Source organism: Balaenoptera acutorostrata, chromosome 3 (genome assembly GCF_949987535.1).
Source record: "Balaenoptera acutorostrata chromosome 3, mBalAcu1.1, whole genome shotgun sequence".
NCBI classification, from domain to species: Eukaryota; Metazoa; Chordata; class Mammalia; order Artiodactyla; family Balaenopteridae; genus Balaenoptera; species Balaenoptera acutorostrata.
The window spans coordinates 75,058,972-75,084,219 of NC_080066.1; the positions used below are offsets into that span (position 1 = coordinate 75,058,972).

The window sequence follows — 25,248 nt, forward strand, 5'->3', positions numbered from 1 at the left end:
AGAATAGCCAGGTTTGGCTGTTAATTGTTTGTGGATGGTGAAGGAGGGAAGTATGAAGTGCTTCAAAATACATTGCAGGTATGTCAGGGTGACTAAGCTCGGAAAAACAAACGGTTAAGGTTTTATATTCTGTGTGCAGGAGCAAAGGATTCAGGTGGTTACTGATAGCACCAGTACTGGTTAGTATTGGTTTTTTCCTTTACATCATTTTACATAATACCAATTGTAGACATTTTGACTTTTTTTCTTCTCCAATGGACTTTGTATTTAAGGAATGATTTTTCTTTTTGATCCTCTTTGTCCGTTCAGGCTGCTATTATAAAATACCATAGAGTGGGTGGTTTAAAAACAATAATTTATTTTTCACAGTTCTGGAGGCTAGGAAGTCCAAGATCAAGGTGCCAGCTGATTCAGTGTCTGGTGAGGGCCCACTTCCTGGTTCATAGATATCTGTCTTCTTGCTATATCTTCACACGGCCGAAGGGGTGAGGGAGCTCTCTGGGGTCTCTTTTGTAAGGGTACTAATCCCATCCATGAGGGCTCTGCTTAATTACCTAATGACCTAATTATCTCCCAAAGGCCTCACCTCCTAATACCATGACAACAGGGGTTAGAATTTTAACATGAATTTTGGGGGTACACAATGTCCATAGCAGTTGTTTAAGAGCAATTCACACATAGTTTTTCAGACATTATGTGTAGCAAAGCATTTAATAAACTTGTGACTACAAATAATCTTATTATTTCTTAGGTTCATGTGTGTTTACAGTATCTCAACAGTTTTTTGAAACAAATTTTAGAAAAAGAAGTCCTGTTCTCTAAAGAGTATTGGCTTGTCAATGAGCAGCTAAACTTTACTAACGTGAAAGTCCTTGCATTATAAAAGCCCCACTTTCAAAGCGTTGCCACACCAGAAACCGTTCAATGATTGCTTGAAAGAGATAAATACACCTACACCTAAAGGAAAAAAAGGAGTACTACGTCGTTTTGTTATTTCCCTACCGAGGTATGTAACTAAGAAGTGGCTTATGAGTTAACTAAGAGCCAATTAGCAACAGAAGGGAGTAAAAGAACGAGTTAACGAAATGCACATTCAGTTCCCATTCTATCTGCCATCTTATGATGCGGTTCTGTTCCTCCTCCTCCCACTTGTGAATTATTAGTGTGTTTTCAGGAAGCAAAAGTAAGAGGAGAGATGGTGCTAGGCGGAGCTGATATGTAGCAGGAGGAGAATGCAGCGTCTCCTTTTTCCCCTCCTGAAAGGGTGGTTACTTAGGAGGCGCTCAGGGTGCACTGGAGGCCCGGGAAGCGCCGGGCACCCATAGGGTCGGCTCCGAGGCCGCAGAGCTGCTTCCCGCCTGGACGATTGAGCCCTGCGGACCCGAGGTCAACAGAAGGCGACAGCAGGGAAGCACAGCGGCCACAGAGATGTCTCCGTGCTCAGTAACTCCTGCTCCTCCTTTTCTTTCTCTAACATCCGTTTCCTCTGGGGACCGGCTCCTCCGCCCACCCTCGGTTGCCCAGGAAGCGGCTACCACGACACCGCGAGTCGGCGGCAAGTCCACACACCTCCCGCTCCCGGCAGCAGCGGCGGCAGCGGTGCGCCTGCGCACAGGCCGAGTCACGCGCGGTGCGGCGCGGCGCGGGGGCGGGTCGGTGCCGGGGGGGGGCTGTCATTCGCCTCGCTGGTCCCCGCCCTCAGCTGCGCCGGGCGGTTCCGGGTCCTCCCTCTCCCGCGCCTCTGGGCACCATGGTGCTGGAGTCGGTGGTCGCGGACTTGCTGAACCGCTTCCTGGGGGACTATGTGGAGAACCTGAACAAGTCCCAGCTGAAGCTGGGGATCTGGGGCGGTAAGCGAGAGGGCGCGGCCGCGGGCTGTCGGGGGTTGCAGGCGCTGGCCGAGGGGCCCGCGCCGCGGGCTGCTCCCTTCCTGCCTCCAGCCCGGGCCGTGCTCCCTTCGCCGCCCGAGACTCCGCCTCCGGGGAGGGCGCAGGTGCGGGGCGTGGGGAGGCCTGCGCTGGCCTCCGCCGCCACGGGGTGTCCGCCCGGGCTGCCGGTATTCCCGGGTTTCGCGTCCCTGAGGCCGAAGCCCCTGCCCCGTCCCACCTGCCCACCTTGGGCGGCCTCTCCCTGCCCTCAGCCTGGCCCCTTTGGCCCCGAAGCATAAAGAACCCCTCCCTGCTCCCGCACCGCGTGGAGCGAGGATGGTTGCGTGGCCTCACACGTTCAAAGTGGCACCAAGGAAGAAGAAAAAAGAAATTGTGTTTCGCAGTGATCTTTTTGGCAGTTGATAGCGAGCAGGAGCTGGCTTCTCTTTAAGATTGCAGGGTTTGGGAAAGGATCGGCAGGCAGGGGAGGATCATTATGGAAGGCTTGTCGGTAGGGATTCTTACTCATAATACTTTTGAACTTCTGAGAAAGTGATAGCTTCCCTTAATATTGCTTATTCTCTCAATAGGAAGAGGACTTTCAATTTTGTTTTGGAGCGATAGAGAGAAATTCAGGCCACGACCAGCGTCATCATTAGGTGCTGCTTGGTTGCACGCCGAAGAATTTACACCAATGCTTCTTCTACCCTAGGGGTTGTGTATAGAAGTAGACTGTAGTGTGCTTCTCCATTCTTCAAAAAGATTAATTATTTGCACCATTTACATGTTAAGCTTTGGGGACATTGGGGATACTTTTGCACTCTGCAGAAGACTTTTGGGCATTTTGTCAGCTTTGGAGGGAAATCTAAAGAACTACTCAAGTGGATGGAACTGCTTTTAATTCAGTCAACAAGTAGTCCTAGCCCGGTCTGTCCTATACAGTAGCCACTATAGGAGCACTTGCAACGTAGTTAGTGCAAACTGAGGTGTGCTAGAAGTATAAAGTACACACCAAGTTTTGAAAATACTTAGTAGGAGAAAGAGTGTAATATCTCAACAATTTTTTATGTTGCTTACATGGTGAAATAATAATATTTGCATATATTGGGTTAAATAAAATATATCATTAAAATTCATTCCCCCATTTCTTTTTACTTTTAAAAAAAAATCTGACTCCTAAAATTTATAATTACGTATATGGACCATATATATATATATATATATATATATATATATATATTTTGAGCAATTGTGCTGCCCTAAATTACGGAGGAGCTCGCTTTTAGTAGTTTACTGATCTTTTTATTGGTTCAGCGTGGTTTGCCCAGCAATAACGTACTTTGTTTACATGCCCTCCCCTCACGCTTAGTGCAAGAGAAAGAGAAGTAAAGGAGACATTTAAGGAATTAAAGGGCCAGTGCCTTCTGCAGAGATCAAGTGTTTCTTCAGACTACTGTCTAATAATACAAATTATTCCTTGTAGTTTGTAAACACTGTTTGAAATCTGAAAAGGCTCCGGGCTAGCATTTAGGAAAAACCTGGGTTTGAGGTTGTTGTGTTCGACAATCCATTTACCTCACTGGTCCTTAATTTCTTCATCTTAATTTCACCTTTAATAGAAAAAAAAAGTCATACCAGAAAATATAATATTCCTATGTAATCAGTACTCAGAATTGCTTACCCAAGTTAAAACGTTTTGCCCTATTTATCTCAGATTTTTAAAAATTAAATAAAATTTATGGATACATTCGAAGATTCCTTCCCTCCCATATCTTATTTTCCTTTTTCTTTTTCTTTAAGACTTAGGGGTTGGGCTAGGTAACATCTAAGGGTCCTTCCAGTGCCAATACTCTGTGATTCTAATTGTAAATATACTGTGAAATTGTGAAGTATCCTGCCTGAGGATTTTGAATTTTTTCATGTTAGAAATTAAAATGCCATAATAATAACTTTACATCATTTTTCCCCTCTTTTTTGGTGAAGTGTAGGAAAGGAAACTTTCTTTTCTTGCTATTTATTTTGTTTTTTTACAATAAAGTATTCTGCCCATGCCAACATCAACTTTACAATAGGCCAGAGCAAATAAACCCATTTCTTTTAGGAAATGCCTCCAGTGGAAGTCTAATCAGGTTTATCAGCCCATAGCTGTGCTTCTGTAAAGTTTTGCTGCCTTTTATTTTTGTGATAGTCATAAAGGAAGCAATAAGTCATGAGCTTTTACAGTTATTGCTCAGATATTTTCTTTATAACCCTAATTCCCTCATTAAAATAGAAAGGCAAAATGTGAGTTGACTATTTCTGTTCTTTGAAGAAATTTATCTTAAACTTTTTATAGTAAACAAGTGGGATTATTAAGTTATTTAAGAAAACAGCAGATATTTGTGACATCTATGACGGTGACAAGTTTTATAAAGAATTTAAAATTTTATATGACCTTACTTGAAAACTATTTGTTTTAGTAGATAAGGTTTATGAGTCATAGAGTTTGGCTTTTTCAGGTTTTTTTTCGTGTTAAATTTTCATATCCTGAGGAGGGGAATAATTCAACCTGAAAAATTTCACACAGCTGATCTTACTATTCTTTCCAAACAAGGGATAAATGGATACTTTTTTGCCTAGCCTATGACAGTTGTTTTCAAGCAGGAATGACTTTGCCCCCAAGAGGATATTTGGTTATGTCTGAGACACTTTTGATTGTCACACAGTGGGGAGAGGTGTGCTTGTGGTATCTGGTGGGCGAACTCCTGAGTGCTGTTACATTCTACAGTGCACAGGACAGCTCCCCACAGCAAGGAATTACCAGCCCAAAATGTTTGTTGAGAAACCCTAGTCTAAGGGGAATATTGAGATTGTATTCTGCATTTATAGGAGACCTTCTGGTGCTGAACAGGTTGTAATAGGAAGTAAAAAAGGACTTAGAGGAATTATATGCTTCATGAAATTTATAACTTAAGAGAGAAACAGAAGTCTTAAGAAGTGACTTGGTATCATATCAGTAAAAATGCATAGTCTTTGCTTGGATGATATCAGGAAGTAGTTTTAGAAATCAAAATGTGTTGACATAATTTGAAAAGCGTGCTGTGCATATATTCATATATATATAGGCATTCACAATGAAATCCAGAATAAACAAAAAATTACAGAGTGAGAAGGATGGGGAAAATTATTGGAATGTCTAGAATCAGGAAGTATACTGTCGATATTGCTTTAAATTGGAGAAGAAAGAAAAAAGAAAACTTTATCATTTTTCTTGTTTTTATTCTTTTAAAGATTTTTTTTAAACATCTTTATTGAAGTATAATTGCCTTACAATAGTGTGTTAGCTTCTGCTTTATAACAAAGTGAATCAGTTATACATATACAATATGTTCCCATTTCTCTTCCCTCTTGCATCTCCCTCCCTCCCACCCTCCCCATCCCACCCCTCTAGGTGGTCACAAAGCACCGAGCTGATCTCCCTGTGCTATGCGGCTGCTTCCCACTAGTTATCTATTTTACATTTGGTAGTGTATATATGTCCATGTCACTCTCTTACCCTGTCACATCTCACCCCACCCCCTCCCCATATCCTCAAGTCCATTCTCTAGTAGGTCTGTGTCTTTATTCCCGTCTTGCCACTAGGTTCTTCATGGCCTTTTTTTCCCCTTAGATTCCGTATATATGTGTTAGCATACTGTATTTGTTTTTCTCTTTCTGACTTACTTCACTCTGTATGACAGACTCTAACTCCATCCACCTCATTACAAATACCTCCATTTCATTTCTTTTTATGGCTGAGTAATATTCCATTGTATATATGTGCCACATCTTCTTTATCCATTCATCTGTCGATGGACATTTAGGTTGCTTCCATGTCCTGGCTATTGTAAATAGAGCTGCAATGAACATTTTGGTACATGACTCTTTTTGACCTATGGTTTTCTCAGGGTGTATGCCCAGTAGTGGGATTGCTGGGTCGTATGGTAGTTCTATTTGTAGTTTTTTAAGGAACCTCCATACTGGCTGTATCAATTTACATTCCCACCAACAGTGCAAGAGTGTTCCCTTTCCTCCACACCCTCTCCAGCATTTATTGTTTCTAGATTTTTTGATGATGGCCATTCTGACCGGTGTGAGATGATATCTCATTGTAGTTTTGATTTGCATTTCTCTAATGATTAATGATGTTGAGCATTCTTTCATGTGTCTGTAGGCCATCTGTATATCTTCTTTGGAGAAATGTCTATTTAGATCTTCTGCCCATTTTTGGATTGGGTTGTTCGTTTTTTTGTTATTGAGCTGCATGAGCTGCTTGTAAATCTTGGAGATTAATCCTTTGTCAGTTGCTTCATTTGCAAATATTTTCTCCCATTCTGAGGGTTGTCTTTTGGTCTTGTTTATGGTTTCCTTTGCTGTGCAAAAGCTTTTAAGTTTCATTAGGTCCCATTTGTTTATTTGTGTTCTTATTTCCATTTCTCTGGGAGCTGGGTCAAAAAGAATCTTGCTGTGATGTATATGTCATAGAGTGTTCTGCCTATGTTTTCCTCTAAGAGTTTGATAGTGTCTGCCCTTACACTTAGGTCTTTAATCCATTTTGAGTTTATTTTTGAGCATGGTGTCAGGGAGTGTTCTAATTTCATACTTTTACATATTCCTGTCCATTTTTCCCAGCACCACTTATTGAAGAGGCTGTCTTTTCTCCACTGTATATGCTTGCCTCCTTTATCAAAGATAAGTTGACCATATGTGTGTGGGTTTATCTCTGGGCTTTCTATCCTGTTCCATTGATCTATATTTCTGTTGTTGTGCCAGTACCAAACTGTCTTGATTACTGAAGCTTTGTAATATAGTCTGAAGTCAGGGAGCCTGATTCCCCCAGCTCCATTTTTCGTTCTCAAGATGGCTTTGGCTATTCGGGGTCTTTTGTGTTTCCATACAAATTGTGAAATTTTTTGTTCTAGTTCTGTGAAAAATGCCAGTGGTAGTTTGATAGGGATTGCATTGAATCTGTAGATTGCTTTGGGAAGTAGAGTCATTTTCACAATGTTGATTCTTCCAATCCAGGAACATGGTATATCTCTCCATCTATTTGTATCATCTTTAATTTCTTTCATCAGTGTCTTATAATTTTCTGCATACAGGTCTTTTGTCTCCTTAGGTAGGTTTATTCCTAGATATTTTATTCTTTTTGTTGCAATGGTAAATGGGAGTGTTTTCTTAATTTCACTTTCAGATTTTTCGTCATTAGTGTATAGAAATGCAAGAGATTTCTGTGCATTAATTTTGTATCCTGCTACTTTACCAAATTCATTGATTAGCTCTAGGAGTTTTCTGGTAGCATCTTTAGGATTCTCTATGTATAGTATCATGTCATCTGCAAATAGTGACAGCTTTACTTCTTCTTTTCCGATTTGGATTCCTTTTATTTCTTTGTCTTCTCTGATTGCTGTGGCTAGGACTTCCAGAACTATGTTGAATAATAGTGGTGAGAGTGGGCAACCTTGTCTTGTTCCTGATCTTAGTGGAAATGGTTTCAGTTTTTCACCATTGAGGACAATGTTGGCTGTGGGTTTGTCATATATGGCCTTTATTATGTTGAGGAAAGTTCCCTCTATGCCTACTTTCTGCAGGGCTTTTATCATAAATGGGTGTTGAATTTTGTCGAAAGCCTTCTCTGCATCTATTGAGATGATCATATGGTTTTTCTCCTTCAGTTTGTTAATATGGTGTATCACATTGATTGATTTGCGTATATTGAAGAATCCTTGCATTCCTGGGATAAACCCCACTTGATCATGGTGTATGATCCTTTTAATGTGCTGTTGGATTCTGTTTGCTAGTATTTTGTTGAGGATTTTTGCATCTATGTTCATCAGTGATATTGGCCTGTAGTTTTCTTTCTTTGTGACATCTTTGTCTGGTTTTGGTATCAGGGTGATGGTGGCCTCGTAGAATGAGTTTGGGAGTGTTCCTCCCTCTGCAATATTTTGGAAGAGTTTGAGAAGGATAGGTGTTAGCTCTTCTCTAAATGTTTGATAGAATTCACCTGTGAAGCCATCTGGTCCTGGGCTTTTGTTTGTTGGAAGGTTTTTAATCACAGTTTCAATTTCAGTGCTTGTGATTGGTCTGTTCATATTTTCTGTTTCTTCCTGGTTCAGTCTTGGCAGTTTGTGCATTTCTAAGAATCTGTCCATTTCTTCCAGGTTGTCCATTTTATTGGCATAGAGTTGCTTGTAGTAATCTCTCATGATCTTTTGTATTTCTGCAGTGTCAGTGGTTACTTCTCCTTTTTCATTTCTAATTCTATTGATCTGAGTCTTCTCCCTTTTTCTCTTGATGAGTCTGGCTAATGGTTTATCAATTTTGTTTATCTTCTCAAAGAACCAGCTTTTAGTTTCATTGATTTTTGCTATTGTTTCCTTCATTTCTTTTTCATTTATTTCTGACCTGATCTTTATGATTTCTTTCCTTCTGCTGGCTTTGGGGTTTTTTTGTTCTTCTTTCTCTAATTGCTTTAGGTGCAAGGTTAGGTTGTTTATTCGAGATGTTTCCTGTTTCTTGAGGTAGGCTTGTATTGCTATAAACTTCCCTCTTAGCACTGCTTTTGCTGCGTCCCATAGGTTTTGGGTCGTCGTGTCTCCGTTGTCATTTGTTTCTAGGTATTTTTTGATTTCCCCTTTGATTTCTTCAGTAATCACTTCGTTATTAAGTAATGTATTGTGTAGCCTCCATGTGTTTGTATTTTTTACAGATCTTTTCCTGTAATTGATATCTAGTCTCATAGCGTTGTGGTCGGAAAAGATACTTGATACGATTTCAATTTTCTTAAATTTACCAAGGCTTGATTTGTGACCCAAGATATGATCTATCCTGGAGAATGTTCCATGAGCACTTGAGAAAAATGTGTATTCTGTTGTTTTTGGGTGGAATGTCCTATAAATATCAATTAAGTCCATATTGTTTAATGTATCATTTAAAGCTTGTGTTTCCTTATTTATTTTCATTTTGGATGATCTGTCCATTGGTGAAAGTGGGGTGTTAAAGTCCCCTACTATGATTGTGTTGCTGTCAATTTCCCCTTTTATGGCTGTTAGTATTTGCCTTATGTATTGAGGTGCTCCTATGTTGGGTGCATAAATATTTACAATTGTTATACCTTCCTCTTGGATCGATCCCTTGATCATTATATAGTGTCCTTCTTTGTCTCTTGTAATAGTCTTTATTTTAAAGTCTATTTTGTCTGATATGAGCATTGCTACTCCAGCTTTCTTTTGATTTCCATTTGCATGGAATATCTTTTTCCATCCCCTCACTTTCAGTCTGTATGTGTCTCTAGGTCTGAAGTGGGTCTCTTGTAGACAGCATATATATGGGTCTTGTTTTTGTATCCATTCAGCCAGCCTGTGTCTTTTGGTGGGAGCATTTAATCCATTTACATTCAAGGTAATTATCAATATGTATGTTCCTGTTCCCATTTTCTTAAATGTATTGGGTTTGTTATTGTAGGTGTTTTTCTTCTCTTGTGTTTCTTGCCTAGAGAATTTCCTTTAGCATTTGTTGTAAAGCTGGTTTGGTGGTGCTGAACTCTCTCAGCTTTTGCTTGTCTGTAAAGGTTTTAATTTCTCCATCGAATCTGAATGAGATCCTTGCTGGGTAGAGTAATCTTGGTTGTAGGTTTTTCTCCTTCATCACTTTAAGTATATCCTGCCACTCCCTTCTGGCTTGCAGAGTTTCTGCTGATAGATCAGCTGTTAACCTTATGGGGATTCCCTTGTGTGTTATTTGTTTTTTTTCCCTTGCTGCCTTTAATATGTTTTCCTTATATTTAATTTTTGACAGTTTGATTAATATGTGTCTTGGCGTGTTCCTCCTTGGGTTTATCCTGTATGGGACTCTCTGTGCTTCCAGGACTTGATTAACTATTTCCTTTCCCATATTAGGGAAGTTTTCAACTATAATCTCTTCAAAAATTTTCTCAGTCCCTTTCTTTTTCTCTTCTTCTTCTGGTACCCCTATAATTCGAATGTTGGCGCGTTTAATGTTGTCCCAGAGGTCCCTGAGACTGTCCTCAGTTCTTTTCATTCTTTTTTCTTTATCCTGCTCTGTAGTAGTTATTTCCACCATTTTATCTTCCAGGTCACTTATCCTTTCTTCTGCCTCAGTTATTCTACTATTGATCCCATCTAGAGTATTTTTAATTTCATTTATTGTGTTTTTCATCATTGCTTGGTTCCTCTTTAGTTCTTCTACATCCTTGTTAAATGTTTCTTGCATTTTGTCTATTCTATTTCCAAGATTTTGGATCATCCTTACTATCATTATTCTGAATTCTTTTTCAGGTAGACTACCTTAAAGATTTTTTAATGCCAAGCAACTCCTATGTATTTTTAAAAGTGATTTAAGCATAATGATTTTTTAAAAATTCTTGCTGTTGTAGAAAAATGAAAAATTATTTACTAGCTGTGGGACATGGGAGAAAAATTTTAATTCTTTAAGCCTCAGTTTCCTTATCCCCGTTTTAAAATGGGGAAATAACACTCTGTGTTTGTAAGATAAGTCATGTGAAAATCCTTTGTAATTATAATTGTTAAATTGTTAATACTGACAGTAATAGTGATGATACACAAACCTAGCCAAGTGATGGAAACCAGCCTGCTTGTTTTATTTTACAAGCATACCTTGGAGATATTGTGGGTTTGGTTCCAGACCACTGCAATAAAGTGAATATCAAAATAAAGCAAGTCACATGAATTTTCTGGTTTTCTAGTGCATATTAAAGTTAATGTTTATACTGTACTATAGTTTCTTTAGTGTACAAGAGCATTATGTCTAAAAATATGTACATACCTAATTAAAAAATACTTTATTGCTAAAAAATGCTAACCATCATCTGAGGCTTTGATGAGTCGTGATCTTTTTGCAATAGGAACATCAAAGATCACTGATCACCATAACAAATATAATAATAATGAAAAAGTTTGAAATATTGCAAGAATTACCAAAATGTGACACAGAGACATGAAGTGAGCAAATGCTGTTGGAAAAATGGCGCCAGTAGACTTGCTTGACAGGGTTGCCACAAACCTTTAATTTGTAAAATACAGTACCTGTGAAGCTCAGTAAAGTGAAGTGCAGTAAAATGAGGTATGCCTTTATTTTCATAAGTATATTTCTTCCAGGGTTTTCACATTCTGCAGTGTGATAATTTTGTGTAGAGTTAACACCACGTGTCTAAACACCACATATCTAAAAATATCTTACTTTCCAAAAATTGTTCTTTAAAGAAAAAAAAACTATTTGCATATGAGTTTACACTTACAGTACTTATACTATCTGCCAGTTATTTTGTCAGTCAGATTTTCAGAGGTTCAGAAAAATGCCTGGTGGGCATGTTGCTGCCTATGCAGGTCACAAGGTTTATCTAGATTTTTGTTCCCCACAGACTGGTACCAGGAGATAAATTGCGCAGCTCTTAGCTATTTTTGGAGTGTCCAGGATTTAATTGTTTTAAGAGTAACATATATTTGAAAAGGTATGTTGAAACACCAGATCTTTTGCAATTTAGTTTAAGTAGGAATGTTGCAGTGTAGAACCTTTGTCAGTTTGATTTTTCGAAGTCATTTACTGTGAAAAGTCATCAGAAGATGTCTGTTCAGAATTCTGCTCTCACTTCCATTTGACAGGTAGAATATACATAGAGGCTGTGATGTGTTGGATGCAAGAGTTGCCTGTGGTGACCTGCTGGCCACCAGTAGGATTAGGAGCCAGGTGGAGTGCCTTCAGAGCTTGTAGCTCTGCAAACCAGGCTGAGCCCATGCTGATTACCCTATTTTCCTACACTCCACCCCTGACACTTTTCCATCAGCTGCCAGATGTTGTTGGAGCAGCAGGATAAGGAAGGAGGAAACCTGGGATCTAATTACATATCCAGTACTGCCTGGTTCATTGGCTTTTGGCAGTCACTGACCAGTGACCACTAGCTTCTTATCTGTAAATGAGAAGGTGAGGCGAGGTCATTTCTTCTCGCTTTGAACTTGTGTGACTTGAATAAGACCAGAGCAGCGTGAGCTCCTTCATTAAGTTGTACTGCCACTTGCTCTGCATTCATGGTGAGAAATGGTAGTCAGATCATGTTTCTTTCCTTTCTGTTCTTCACTCGGTACCAGTGAGCAGAGAGCCACAGTCATGAAATACGACAAGAGAAAGTTTCAGCCTCATGCTGATTATTTGCTAATCCAAATCTATATATATAGTCTTAACAGATAGTCGAAGGGCAGCTTGAGAATGCAAGAAAAAACAGACCTCTTTGCTTCTTTTTACCTTGATCCATAAAACATAGCAGTATCTAAATTTTTTTTTTTATTGAGGAATTTTTTTTTATTCCTTTCCTCCCAGCCAACACTTGGTGTAGTGAAAGCCACATTTCTTATTAGCTTGTCCTATAGTATGTAAAGTGAACAACAAAAAGTTCAATATTATAATGTACTTAGGCTTAGTTATCATTATTTAAAACAACACTTTAAAATTTTATTGAAAACAACTTTCCACATATTTGAATAGTATCATAAATTAAAACTTCACCTCTTTTCTACAAATAGAGCTGGAAGGTGGTACTTGGGTAACCATTCTGCTAGGAGGCTCTGCCATACTACTCTTATGAAAGCCCTGAAATGTACTTCAAAAGGAGAAAGTTCAGTGGTGACATGGCAGCTTTCCACCTTTCTGTGCCAAAACTTCCTGTTTCAATAGGGAAATGGAAGAGTGAGAGTCAGTTGTTTCTTCTCCTTCCCTTAGCTTCCCCTCCCAAGATACAGTTACTGTGAACTGCTATTAAAATGAGTCTAGGTGGGTTAATTTGGGTTTAATATTGAGTGAGCCAAAAGGTTTGTTCGTTTTTTTCTGTAAGATGGCTCTAGTAGCACTTAGTTCTTTAACTTCATTTGAAAAAATTTTGTTAGATTAGATGTGACAGCTCTCATATCAGCATGCATTTAAAAAAAGAGTTTTCAAAATTGGTGAATTTTTGTGTAGCCGTTTTAATATTGAAGATGGAAGAAAAAAAGCAGCATTTTCGGCATATTATGCTTTATTATTTCAAGAAAGGTAAAAATGAAACTGAAATGCACAAAAAGTTGTGCGGTGTATGGAGAAGGTGCTGTGACTGATCGAATGTGTCAAAAGTGGTGTGCGAAGTTTCGTTCTGGAGATTTCTCCCTGGACAATGCTCCATAGTTGATAGCGATCAAATGGAAACAATAATTGGGAACATCCAACATTATACTGCACAGGAGATAGCCAACATACTCAAAATATCCAAATTAAGCGTTGAAAATCATTTACACCAGCTTGGTTATGTGAATCGCTTTGATATTTGGGTTCCACCTAAGTTAAGTGAAAAAAACCTTCTTGACCATATTTCCGCGTGCGATTCTCTACTGAAACGCAATGAAAACGTTCCGTTTTTAAAACAAATTGTGACGGGCGATGAAAAGTGGATACTGTATAGTAATATGGAACTGAAGAGATCGTGGGGCAAGCGAAATGAACCACCACCAACCACACCAAAGGCTGGTCTTTGTCCAAGGAAGGTGATGTTGTGTAATGGCGGGATTGGAAGAAGTCCTCTATTATGAGCTCCTTCCGGAAAACCAAACGATTAATTTCAACAAGTACTGCTCCCAATAAGACCAACTGAAAGCAGCACTCGAAGAAAAGCGTCCAGAATTAGTTAACAGAAAATGCATAATCTTGCATCAGGATAACCATTTACTACATTGACATAGTATTCCTAGGCCAGTCACTTAAGCTCTCTAAGCCCCAGTTTCTTTCTGTGTCCTGCCTCCTTCACCAGGAGGTTGTGAGGATCAAGTAGTGTAATAGCTCTGAAAGTGTTTTCTAAAGTAGAAAGGTTTATGTTCATATTGTAGTCGTTCCTATTTCAGTACAATATGCATTCTAATTAATTGAGTCAAGACTTATTGAGTACCTACTATGAGGAGAATCAATACGGAGTTTATGACCAGGTTGGGGATTTAAATAGTTAAGTGTTAAGTGCCGTAAGAAAGGTGTAGTGAAACTTCTGTGAAAGTTCAGATAGGTTATTTCTGACTGGAGGTATTTAACATCAGCACTATATTTCTTGCATTGCATTTTGTGTTTTAAAAGCCATTCTTGGACTGAGGTGGGCTTGTTCCAAATTATGCCAGTACCATTTGATCCTTATTCATAAATATGCTAACCTTGTTATTTTCTGTAATTTAGCAACCATTTCTTTTTCTATTGAACTTTTCTGAGATGGCTCCAACTCTGCTTGCCTTGGTTTTATTTGCTAATTTAATGGATTTACTTTCATTCCCCTCTTCTGGTTCATTTGTAAAGATTATTAGATAAATTTTGATCCAGGATTTACTTTTTTAAGATACTTGTTAAAATATCCTTCAAGATTAGCTTTGAAACTGTATATGTGACTCTAGTCATGTATGCTCATCCAAAATGTTTCTGTTTATTTATGAGTATCATACAGGGTTAAAAATCAGAAACTTTGTCTTCTGAAGCCAGACTACACTCATTGCTTGCTGTCATCCTTTAGACTGGCCAGTCCATCGTAGAAGGAAATCATTTCACAGGACTTCTCTACTTGTCTCTCACCTTGGTTTCTTTAGAAATTCATGGGATTAGGGACACTTGATTGTGGGATTGGCTTTAGTGCCTTCCTTGCTGGCAGAGTTAAGTCTTTCCATCTCCAATTATTAGTCATTCTCCCCTCGCCTTTTTTTTTTTTTTTTTTTTTGGTTATTGTTAAAATATTAGACACATATTTACCCTTCCTCTAGGTTTTCAGGAACTTCCTATGGCCTCTGTGTGTTCTTAGCCCAGGGTGATCTGATTATAGTTGTTAAAGTTATTTGCATGTGTATAGAATTATGTTATCTTGAATGGAAATGGAAAGCTAAATCTTAACTTTTTCCCTAGTATTGAGTTAAATATAAGATGGTTGATATTTAGGAGGGAGTCTGCTTTCTGTATCTTCAGAAAAGCATGCATTTTAGTGGAAGAGTACTTCCTAGCCCAGTGCCTTACTTAAATAAGGCACGCATCTACTGGTTGAATGAATGAATGCACTTTTACCTTGGTGTTAATCAGAAATACACTGCTGTTCCTCCCCTTTTCTTTGTGTTAGGACTAGTGGCTCTTCCTTCAGTGCAAATAATTCATAGACTGTATCATTCTTATTTCATTGTTATATTTACTGTTTGTTAGATAACATTCACATTTTTCAGAGAGGAAGTATGCATTTGTTTGCTGGACTTTTAAGTAGTAGAAATAGATTTTTTTATGTGTCTGTAGAGAAGGTAAATAGTAAATATAGGAAGAATTTATATAAAACATATTGAGGTCATATTGACATTAGAATTTACCTTGTTTTGTTTCCCCATTTCATATTACAATTTGTATAATAGTTTTTAACATGAAAGTAATACCTGTTTATTGTAAAAACTAGAAAATACTGAACATTAATAAAAAATTCTTAATTCTACCTCCTAGCAATAATCGCCATTACCGTTTTTTATCTGCCTTTCTAAATATACTTGTTTAGCTCTGTTAGCCATATTGGTAGTTTTCAGTATTTCACATGTTAAATACCATCTATTACTTCATTAAAGAACGAGAATGTCACTGCAGTAGAAAGTGTGCTTTTTATGAGGGTACTTATGTTAGTGCCTTAATAATTATTAGAAAATGCTTCATATCTACTGCAGGTTACTTGTGAGCACTCCTGGTGACCCTTGACCCACTAGTTGAAAATTAATGGGTAGGACAATCAAAATTCATGAGCAAGTTTACAAGTCTCCGTATGGTCTTAGATCGTGTTAAATTGGTTTGGATTCCTTCAAATATGCGCTCGCTTATGTGCAGATCAATTCTTTAGGCCTGAGTAGAATTCCCAATTGTAATTTTTTGTAATTCGCCGTCTGACAGAATTAAACCCAGGAATATTTTTCCACTTTATATAATTTTTATACATATAATGCTTTTTAAGGATTTTTTCCCAATTCTCAACCATGTCAGTTTTCCATGACTACTGTATTATCCCTGTATTTGGTCAGTGATGACATCTTGTCAATTCTGCCCCCAGAGTAACTTGTTGTTGGTGTTGTTGAATTGGTTTTTATTTTTACTTCTTTTTTTTTTAAGTTATTTAATTTATTTTTTTATACCGCAGATTCTGATTAGTTATCTATTTTATACATATTAGTGTATATATGTCAATCCCAATCTCCCAGTTCCTCCCACCACCACCGCCCCCCACTGCTTTCCCTCCTTGGTGTCCGTACGTTTGTTCTCTACATCTGTGTCTCTATTTCTGTCTTGTAAACCGGTTCATCTGTACAATTTTTCTAGATTCCACATATATGTGTTAATATACGATATTTGTTTTCCTCTTTCTGAGTCACTTCACTCTGTATGACAGTCTCTAGATCCATCCACGTCTCAACAAATGACCCAGTTTCATTCCTTTTTATGGCTGAGTAATATTCCATTGTATATATGTACAACATCTTCTTTATCCATTCATCTGTTGATGGGCATTTAGGTTGCTTCCATGTCCTGGCTATTGAAAATAGTGCTGCAATGAACATTGGGGTGCATGTATCCTTTTGAATTATGGTTTTCCCTGGTATATGCCCAGGAGGGGGATCGCTGGACCATATGGTAGCTCTGTTTCTAGTTTTTAAAGGAACCTCCATACTGTTCTCCATAGTGGCTGTATCAATTTACATTCCCACCAACGGGATAAAAGGGTTCCCTTTTTTCAACAGCCTCTCCAGCATTTGTTGTTTGTAGACTTTTTGATGATGGCCATTCTGACCGTGTGAGGTGATACCTCATTGTAGTTTTGATTTGCGTTTCTCTAATAATTAGTGATGTTGAGCAGCTTTTCATGTGCCTCTTGGCCATCTGTATGTCTTCTTTGGAGAAATGTCTGTTTAGGTCTTCTGCCCATTTTTTGATTGGGTTGTTTGTTTTTTAGTATTGAGCTGCATGAGCTGTGTATATATTTTGGAGATTAGTCCATTGTCGATTCGTTTGCAAATATTTTTTCCCATTCTGAGGGTTGCTTTTTGTGTTGTTTGTAGTTTGCTTTGCTGTGAAAAAGCTTTAAAGTTTCATTAGGTCCCATTTGTTTATTTTTATTTCCATTACTCTAGGAGGTGGATCAAAAAAGATGTTGCTGTGATTTATGTCAAAGAGTGTTCTTCCTATGTTTTCCTCTAAGGGTTTTATAGTGTCCAGTCTTACATTTAGGTCTGTAATCCATTTTGAATTTATTTTTGTGTATGATGTTAGGGAGTGTTCTAATTTCATTCATTTACATTAGCTGTCCAGTTTTCCCAGCACCACTTATTGAAGAGACTGTCTTTTCTCCATTGTATATCCTTGCCTCCTTTGTCATAGATTAGTTGACCATAGGTGTGTGAGATTATCTTCAGGCTTTTTATCCTGTTCCATTGATCTATAGTTCTGTTTTTGTGCCAGTACTATATTGTCTTGATTACTGTAGCTTTGTAGTATAGTATGAAGTCAGGGAGTCTGAGGCCTCCAGCTCTGTTTTTTTCCCCTCAAGATTGCTTTGGCTATTCGGGGTCTTTTGTGTCTCCATACAAATTTAAGATTTTTTGTTCTAGTTCTGTAAAAAATGCCATTGGTAATTTGATAGGGATTGCATTGAATCTGTAGATTGCTTTGGGTCATATAGTCATTTTCACAGTATTGATTCTTCCAATCCAAGAATATGGTATATATCTCTATCTGTTTGTGTCATCTTTGATTTTTTTCATCAGTGTCTTAGTTTTCTGAGTATAGGTCTTTTACCTCCTTAGGTAGGTTTATTCCTAGGTATTTTATTCTTTTGGTTGCAATGGTGAATGGGATTGTTTCCTTAATTTCTCTTTCCGATATTTTGTTGTTAGTGTATAGGAATGCAAGAGATTTCTGTGCATTAATTTTGTATCCTACCACTTCACCAAATTCATTGATTAGCTCTAGTAGTTTTCTGGTGGCATCTTTAGGATTCTCTATGTATAGTATCATGTCATCTGCAAACAGTGATGGTTTTACTTCTTCTTTTCTGATTTGGATTCCTTTTATTTGTTTTTCTTCTCTGATTGCCGTGGCTAGGGCTTCCAAAACTATGTTGAATAATAGTGGCGAGAGTGGACATCCTTGTCTTGTTCCTGATCTTAGAGGAAATGCTTTCAGTTTTTTACCATTGAGAATGATGTTTGCTGTGGGCTTGTCATATATGGCCTTTATTATGTTGAGGTAGGTTCCCTCTGTGCCCACTTTCTGGAGAGTTTTTATCATAAATGGGTGTTGAATTTTGTCAAAAGCTTTTTCTGCATCTATTGAGATGATCATATGGTTTTTATTCTTCAATTTGTTAATATGGTGTATCGCATTGATTGATTTGCGTATATTGAAGAATCCTTGCATCCCTGGGATAAATCCCACTGGATCCTGGTCTCTGATCCTTTAAATGTGTTGTTTTATTCTGTTTGCTAGTATTTTGTTGAGAATTTTGCATCTATATTGATCAGTGATATTGGTCTGTAGTTTTCTTTTTTTGTAGTATCTTTGTCTGGTTTTGGTATCAGGGTGATGGTGACCTCGTAGAATGAGTTTGGGAGTGTTCCTTCTTCTGCAAGTTTTTGGAAGAGTTTGAGAAAGATGGGGGTTAGCTCTTCTCTAAATGTTTGATAGAATTCACCTGTGAAGCCATCTGGTCCTGGACTTTTGTTTGTTGGAAGATTTTTAATCACAGTTTCAATTTCATTACTTGTGATTGGTCTGTTCATATTTTCTATTTCTTCCTGGTTCAGTCTTGGAAAGTTATATGTTTCTAAGAATTTGTCCATTTCTTCCAGGTTGTGCATTTTATTGGCATAGAGTTGCTTGTAGTAGTCTCTTATGACACTGTATTTCTGTGGTGTTCATTGTAACTTCTCCTTTTTCATTTCTAATTTTATTGATTTGAGTCCTCTCCCTCTTTTTCTTGATGAGTCTGACAAAAGGTTTGTCAATTTTGTTTATCTACTTAAAGAACCAGCTTTTAGTTTTATTGATCTTTGTTATTGTTTTCTTTGTTTCTGTTTCATTTATTTCTGCTCTGATCTTTATGATTTCTTTCCTTCTGCTAACTTCGGGTTTTGATTATTCTTCTTTCTCTAGTTCCTTTAGGTGTAAGATTAGATTGTTTATTTGAGATTTTTCTTGTTTCTTGAGGTAGGATTGTATTGCTATAAACTTCCCTCTTAGAACTTCTTTTGCTGCATCCCATAGGTTTTGGATCGTCGTGTTTTCATTGTAATTTGTCTCTAGGTTTTTTTTGATTTCCTCTTTGATTTCTTCAGTGATCTCATGGTTATTTAGCAATGTATTGTTTAGCGTCCATGTATTTGTGTGTTTTACATTTTTTCCCGCTGTAATTGACTTTTAATCTCATAGTGTTGTGGTTGGAAAAGATGTTTGATATGATTTCAGTTTTCTTAAATTTACCGAGGCTTGATTTGTGACCCAAGATGTGATCTATCCTGGAGAATGTTCCGTGTGCACTTGAGAAGAAAGTGTAATCTGCTGTTTTAGGATGGAATGTCCTATAAATATCAGTTAAGTCTATCTGGTCTATTGTGTCATTTAAGGCTCGTGTGTCCTGATTAATTTTCTGTCTGGGTGATCTGTCCATTGGTGTAAGTGAGGTGTTAAAGTCCCCCACTGTTATTATGTTACTGTTGACTTCCTCTTTTATAGCTGTTAGCAGTTGCCTTATGTATTGAGGTGCTCCTATGTTGGGTGCATATATATTAATAATTGTTATATCTTCTTCTTGGATTGATCCCTTGATCATTATGTAGTGTCCTTCCTTGTCTCTTGTAACATTCTTTATTTTAAAGTCTATTTTATCTGATATGAGTATTGGTACTCCAGCTTTCTTTTGATTTCCATTGGCATGGAAAATCTTTTTCCATCCCCTCACTTTCAGTCTGTATGTGTCTGTAGGTCTGAAGTGGGTCTCTTGTAGACAGCATATATATGGGTCTTGTTTTTGTATCCATTCAGCCAGCCTGTGTCTTTTGGTTGGAGCATTTAACCTATTCACATTTAAGGTAATTATCGATATGTATGTTCCTGTTGCCATTTTCTTAATTGTTTTGGGTTTGTTTTTGTAGGTCCTTTTCTTCTCTTGTGTTTCCCACTTAGAGAAGTTCCTTTAGCATTTGTTGTAGAGCTGGTTTGGTGGTGCTGATTTCTCTTAGCTTTTGCTTGTTTGTAAAGCTTTTGATTTCTCTGTCGAATCTGAATGAGATCCTTGCTGGGTAGAGTAATCTTGGTTGTAGGTTCTTATCTTTCATCACTTTAAATTTATAGTGCCATTCCCTTCTGGCTTGTAGAGTTTCTGCTGAGAAATCAGCTGTTAACCTTATGGGAGTTCCCTTGTAAGTTATTTGTCATTTTTCCCTTGTTGCTTTTAATAATTTTTCTTTGTTTTTAGTTTTTGTTAGTTTGATTAATATGTGTCTCAGCATGTTTCTCCTTGGGTTTATCCTGCCTAGGACTCTCTGCACTTCCTGAACTTGGGTCGCTATTTCCTTTCCCATGTTAGGGAAGTTTTCGACTATAATCTTTTCAAATATTTTCTCGGGTCCTTTCTCTCTCTCTTCTCCATCTGGGACCCCTATAAAGAGAATATTGCTGTGTTTAATGTTGTCCCAAAGGTCTCTTAGGCTGTCTTGATTTCTTTTCATTCTTTTTCTTCATTCTCTTCTGTGGCAGTGAATTCCACCATTCTGTCTTCTAGGTCACTTATCCGTTCTTCTACCTCAGTTATTCTGCTGTTGATTGCTTCTAGTGTATTTTTCATTTCAGTTATTGTATTGTTTATCTCTGTTTGTTCTTTAATTCTTCTAGGCGTTTGTTCTTTAATTCTTCTGGGTGTTTGTTAAACATTTCTTGTATCTTCTCGATCTTTGCCTTCATTCTTTTTCTGAGGTTCTGGATCATCTTCACTATCATTATTCTGAATTCTTTTCCTGGAAGGTTGCCTATCTCCACTTCATTTAGTTGTTTTTCTGGGGTTTTATCTTGTTCCTTCATCTGGTACACAGTCCTCTGTCTTTTCATTTTGTCTATCTTTCTGTGAATGTGGTTTTCCTTCCACAGGCTGCAGGATTGTAGTTCTTCTCGGTTCTGCTGTCTGCCCTGTGGTGGATGTGGCTATCTCCAAAATAACTTTTTAATCTATCTGTTTGACTCTGATGTTACTGCCTACTTCAGGTTTTAATTTCTCTGCAGTATATTGTAGATGCTTTGTTCCTATTATTATGTTATAGTATTTTCTTCCCATTTGTGAGGCTTCTTACCTCTTACTTTCCTTTTGAAGTTTTTAAGTTTATCTTAGGAAATTTACAATATGCTTATACAAAGGAAATGAACTTTATTATATGGCAATAACAGCTGTGATTATTTTACTATCTAGTCTTGTAGTTGTTTGTTATCTGTTTATAAGAAGCATAGTATTTTCTTAAAAAATAAATGTGTCATGAGTGATTAAGAAAATGCATAACTGCATAATTTATACTTGTATTTAGTGTTGAAACTTTAGTTTTAGTAATCTTTAGAGACTTTAAGTGAAATGAAAACTTTTTTCTTTTGCTTAAGTTTTTATGTAAGCAAGAATACTTACATATTGTGTATCAACATATAGGTGCAGTGTTTAAAATTTGAGTCATGTAATCATGTCATTGTGGCTTTAGTTTTTTATAACTTAATATCTGAATAGACTTTTAAAAAGTTGGACTAATGAAAGAATATTAGAACCATAAACAGTAATTACTGGGAAAGTAGGATGTTTGAAGTTTTAAAAGATTAACACTGTTGTCTTGTAGAAAATATTCACTGACACCATGATTAAGGAAAGAATCCTGGGTTACAGGATATTTGATCTGTTATAATAGTCACCTCTTTACTTCCTTCTTTTGAGATTTTGGCTTAATCATTAAAAATGATGGATACTTTCTTTTGTTCTAAAGTTTTTTAGTCTGAAAGTCTTCAACTTCTTTTTTTTTGGTTAACATCTTATTGGAGTATAATTGCTTTACAGTGGTGTGTTTCAACTTCTTATTAAGTGTTAGCCTGATTAACTATTCTGTAATTTGTTTTGCATTGGGCTAACCTAAAATATTTACAACTAATACTTCTTGTCTATAAGTAGCAACTCTTTTGTGCCAGTAGCTTCTTAAGTTCTTGAAGTTTTCTTTGCTCACTTCTTAGCATTTAGCATAGTGTCATAGTGTTTGGTTTTGTATTAAGACAGGGTATACTATTTGGTGTATTAACTTCATATTTTTGTCTTTTATTTTTTAAAGGTAATGTGGCTTTAGATAATCTACAAATAAAAGAAAATGCTCTGGTAAGTTTTTTTTTTTTAAACTATGTTGACTACTCAGTTAATTCAGTAAGCTAAAGGAAACCCTGGTTACTAGGTATCTGGTACCAGGTGCCAGATGAAGTGATTGAGTTGCACAAAGAAGGATTACTTTTTTAACTGTTTGCTCTAGGAAAATCTGAGATTAAAGATATAGGAAAAAATTTTTTTTCCTGATGATCGAAATAGTATCTCTTGGAAAATAATAATGTTTTTCCCTTTTATATATTTGACTGTATAGCTTTGTAGTAGATATTTGTCTTAATGAAATAGTTTTCTTCAGAGTTATCTTTAAATAGTTTTCAGGTAAATAAGGGCTTTATTTAAACAATGTATCTAATAAATAATTGTATTTTTTGGAAATATATTGGTAGTCCAGCCTTGTAATACTATGGTAATGTTAAGAGGTAAAATAGATTTTTTTGGAATCTAGCTCTAGACGGTAATTTGGGTCATTTACTATTGAGCTAAAAACAAAACTCTCCCCATTTTCCAGGATCCCTACCCCCCTTTGTCTTTAGCCTCTTGGACTTAATTTGAGTTTATGAAATGTCTTAAGAATGAGTTTATTCTTTAATCAATAGGTCAGATTTATAATTAACCTACATTATGTTTTATAATCCTAGCTTTGACCTCTGGTTGAATTTCTACATGATGAACTGTGTAATTAAGGAGAGCCTTATACACAAAGTTCTCCCATGACTGGTCTCATGGAAGCCAGTTTTGGATGTTGAAGATCTAGGAGTAGAACTCAAGAAGTAACAGTTTATTTTGTTACTGGCATAGTGGAAAGGTCATGGACCTTGTACTCTGGCCGACCTGGGTTTGAGTGTTAGCTCTGGCTTTGACCAGCTGTGTGACTTTTGGCAAGTTACTCAATTTCTTTGAGCATCAGTTTAATCATCTTTAGAACAAAGTTAATAATACAAAACAGTATGATATTTGTGTGCCTTTGTGGCTTGAATAAAATAAAAAGTAGAGCCTGGCAAGTAGTGGACTCTCAAAATATTTAAATTTTCTTTCCCTCCCTTTATATAGGATGCTGTAATTGAAAAAATTTTATCCAAAATTTTAGAACTTAAGTTTCTATTGCTAGAGATTGGAATAAAGGCTATTTTTACTCTACTTAACGAAAATATTTTAGAAGATAATAAGTCTAAATAGAATTGTGGTTGCAGGGTATAGGTACCTAATATACTTAGATGACAGATTGAACTCTGTTAGCCTAATTTGAATTTTGGTTATGATTAAATCTAATAAATTATTTTGTAATTTATATTCTCCATTAATTCAAACTAGCCTCCTTTCCCCAGTTAATCCAGCTTGGTGAGGTTTTACTTTGATATAGGTTCTTTACATTTATTTTGTGTGAAAAATTATTTCAGGAGATTAAAATGAGTGTGAGACCACACTTATAGAAGTGTATAGTTTTCCATTGGTATCCTGTATGATATGAAGACCCTTGAATTTATTTGTCCCCTTCCCCTGCCCAACCCCTGGAGGGTAGAGCTGCTCTCTCATTACCAGTGAGGATTTTTTGTTTGGGTCTAAAAAAAGGTTTATTGTCAAAATCTGTTAATGTTTTCTTCAGTTTCTGTTCACTTAGAATAGTTGAGTAATCAGATGAGTGGGTAAATTGATTATTTTAGTTAATTATTTATTTATTTATTTTTTAGTTAATTTTTAATTGATTGGTTAATTCTTACCTAAAGTATGTATTTAAGTTGCCAGATTTCCATAGTATTAGCATATAAGGTACACCTAACAGAAAGGCTATTCTGACTGGTTGAATTTTTAATTATTTTAAAGACTCAAGCGAACATTGTGAATATCAGTTATTGGTTAGTACTCTGTGAATAAAAAAGTTATTTGAACTTTCCAGTGATTTGGAATCTAGATAAGTGAAAGTTCATCCTTATTGATTGGTACCTGTTAGTAACTTATCTAAAGTAAACGCTAATATGGTAGATAATATGTTGGGAATCTGCCTTTTAAGATTTGTTTATTCATTTACTGAATATTTTACTTGAGAGAGGATTGTTGTTCAGTTATTGTTTTCAACTTATTTAAGTGAAAAGAATCTTCCTTTTCCTTCCTTTTAGTATTTCACATAAGCAGTGTCCATCTGTTACTTTAAAAATTCATGGAATTTCCATCTGGCTTGGTTTGGTTTATTAAAACACCTAACCAGTTTACCCAATTACTTTCTTTAGCTACAAACTCTTTTTCTGTTGTTCTTATTTATAATTTTGCTTCTCTTATGAATTCTTTCTTTAAAGTCAAGTGTAAGTTAATAAGAACTTTTTTTTTCAGCTGAGAAACATATCCTTTATGAGTTACTCAAATATAGAAAATTTATTTTGTTTTTCCTTAGAGATGATTGTGTATTTAAATGATGATAGAAAGGTGATTTGGGTGGGGGCTTAATAATTTAAGATGTTCTTCAATCTTTTTTCTTTCTTCTGAAGAGTGAATTGGATGTTCCTTTTAAAGTCAGGGCTGGCCAAATTGGTAAGTACTTCACTCTTCATTTGAATTTTTCTTCGTCCTTTTAGTTTTTTATTGTTCCTGTTATTTAATCTCAAACATCATTTTTAGCTTGAAAAAAATGTGAGAGGTTTTTGGTTTATGTTGATTAGAGCTTTCTGAGTTCTGAGCCGAATGTATACTATACCTAGTACATACATCAAAGTTTTTCACAAAAGGTTAGAAAATTACCCTCTGAAGTGGAAGGACATTTGAACTGCAATGATGTTTTTCAGGCTTGGTTCCACCACACAAAAATATCTTCATTTTCAAAATCGAAATGCAAATTTTGTGTGATTTTTCTTCATATGTCAAAGTAGTGTAATTTGCAAACTCTAGTAAAGAGAATTTAAGTGTAGCTTATTTCCCTCATGTTTTGTTCAGCCATTT

General features: G+C 36.7%; 1 protein-coding gene across 4 annotated transcripts in view; it reads left to right on the plus strand.

Annotated features, from left to right (window-relative positions):
* The first annotated feature begins 1,698 nt into the window (after positions 1-1,698).
* Positions 1,699-25,248, plus strand: part of VPS13C (vacuolar protein sorting 13 homolog C) — a 197,130-nt gene continuing 173,580 nt past the window's right edge. For all 4 annotated transcript variants that reach the window (XM_057542575.1, XM_057542576.1, XM_057542577.1 and 1 more), the window contains exons 1-3: positions 1,699-1,850; positions 22,274-22,317; positions 24,801-24,843. In XM_057542575.1, the coding sequence (XP_057398558.1) occupies positions 1,751-1,850; positions 22,274-22,317; positions 24,801-24,843 (187 nt within the window). In that variant the 5' untranslated portion in view covers positions 1,699-1,750. The remainder of the gene's footprint in view (positions 1,851-22,273; positions 22,318-24,800; positions 24,844-25,248) is intronic.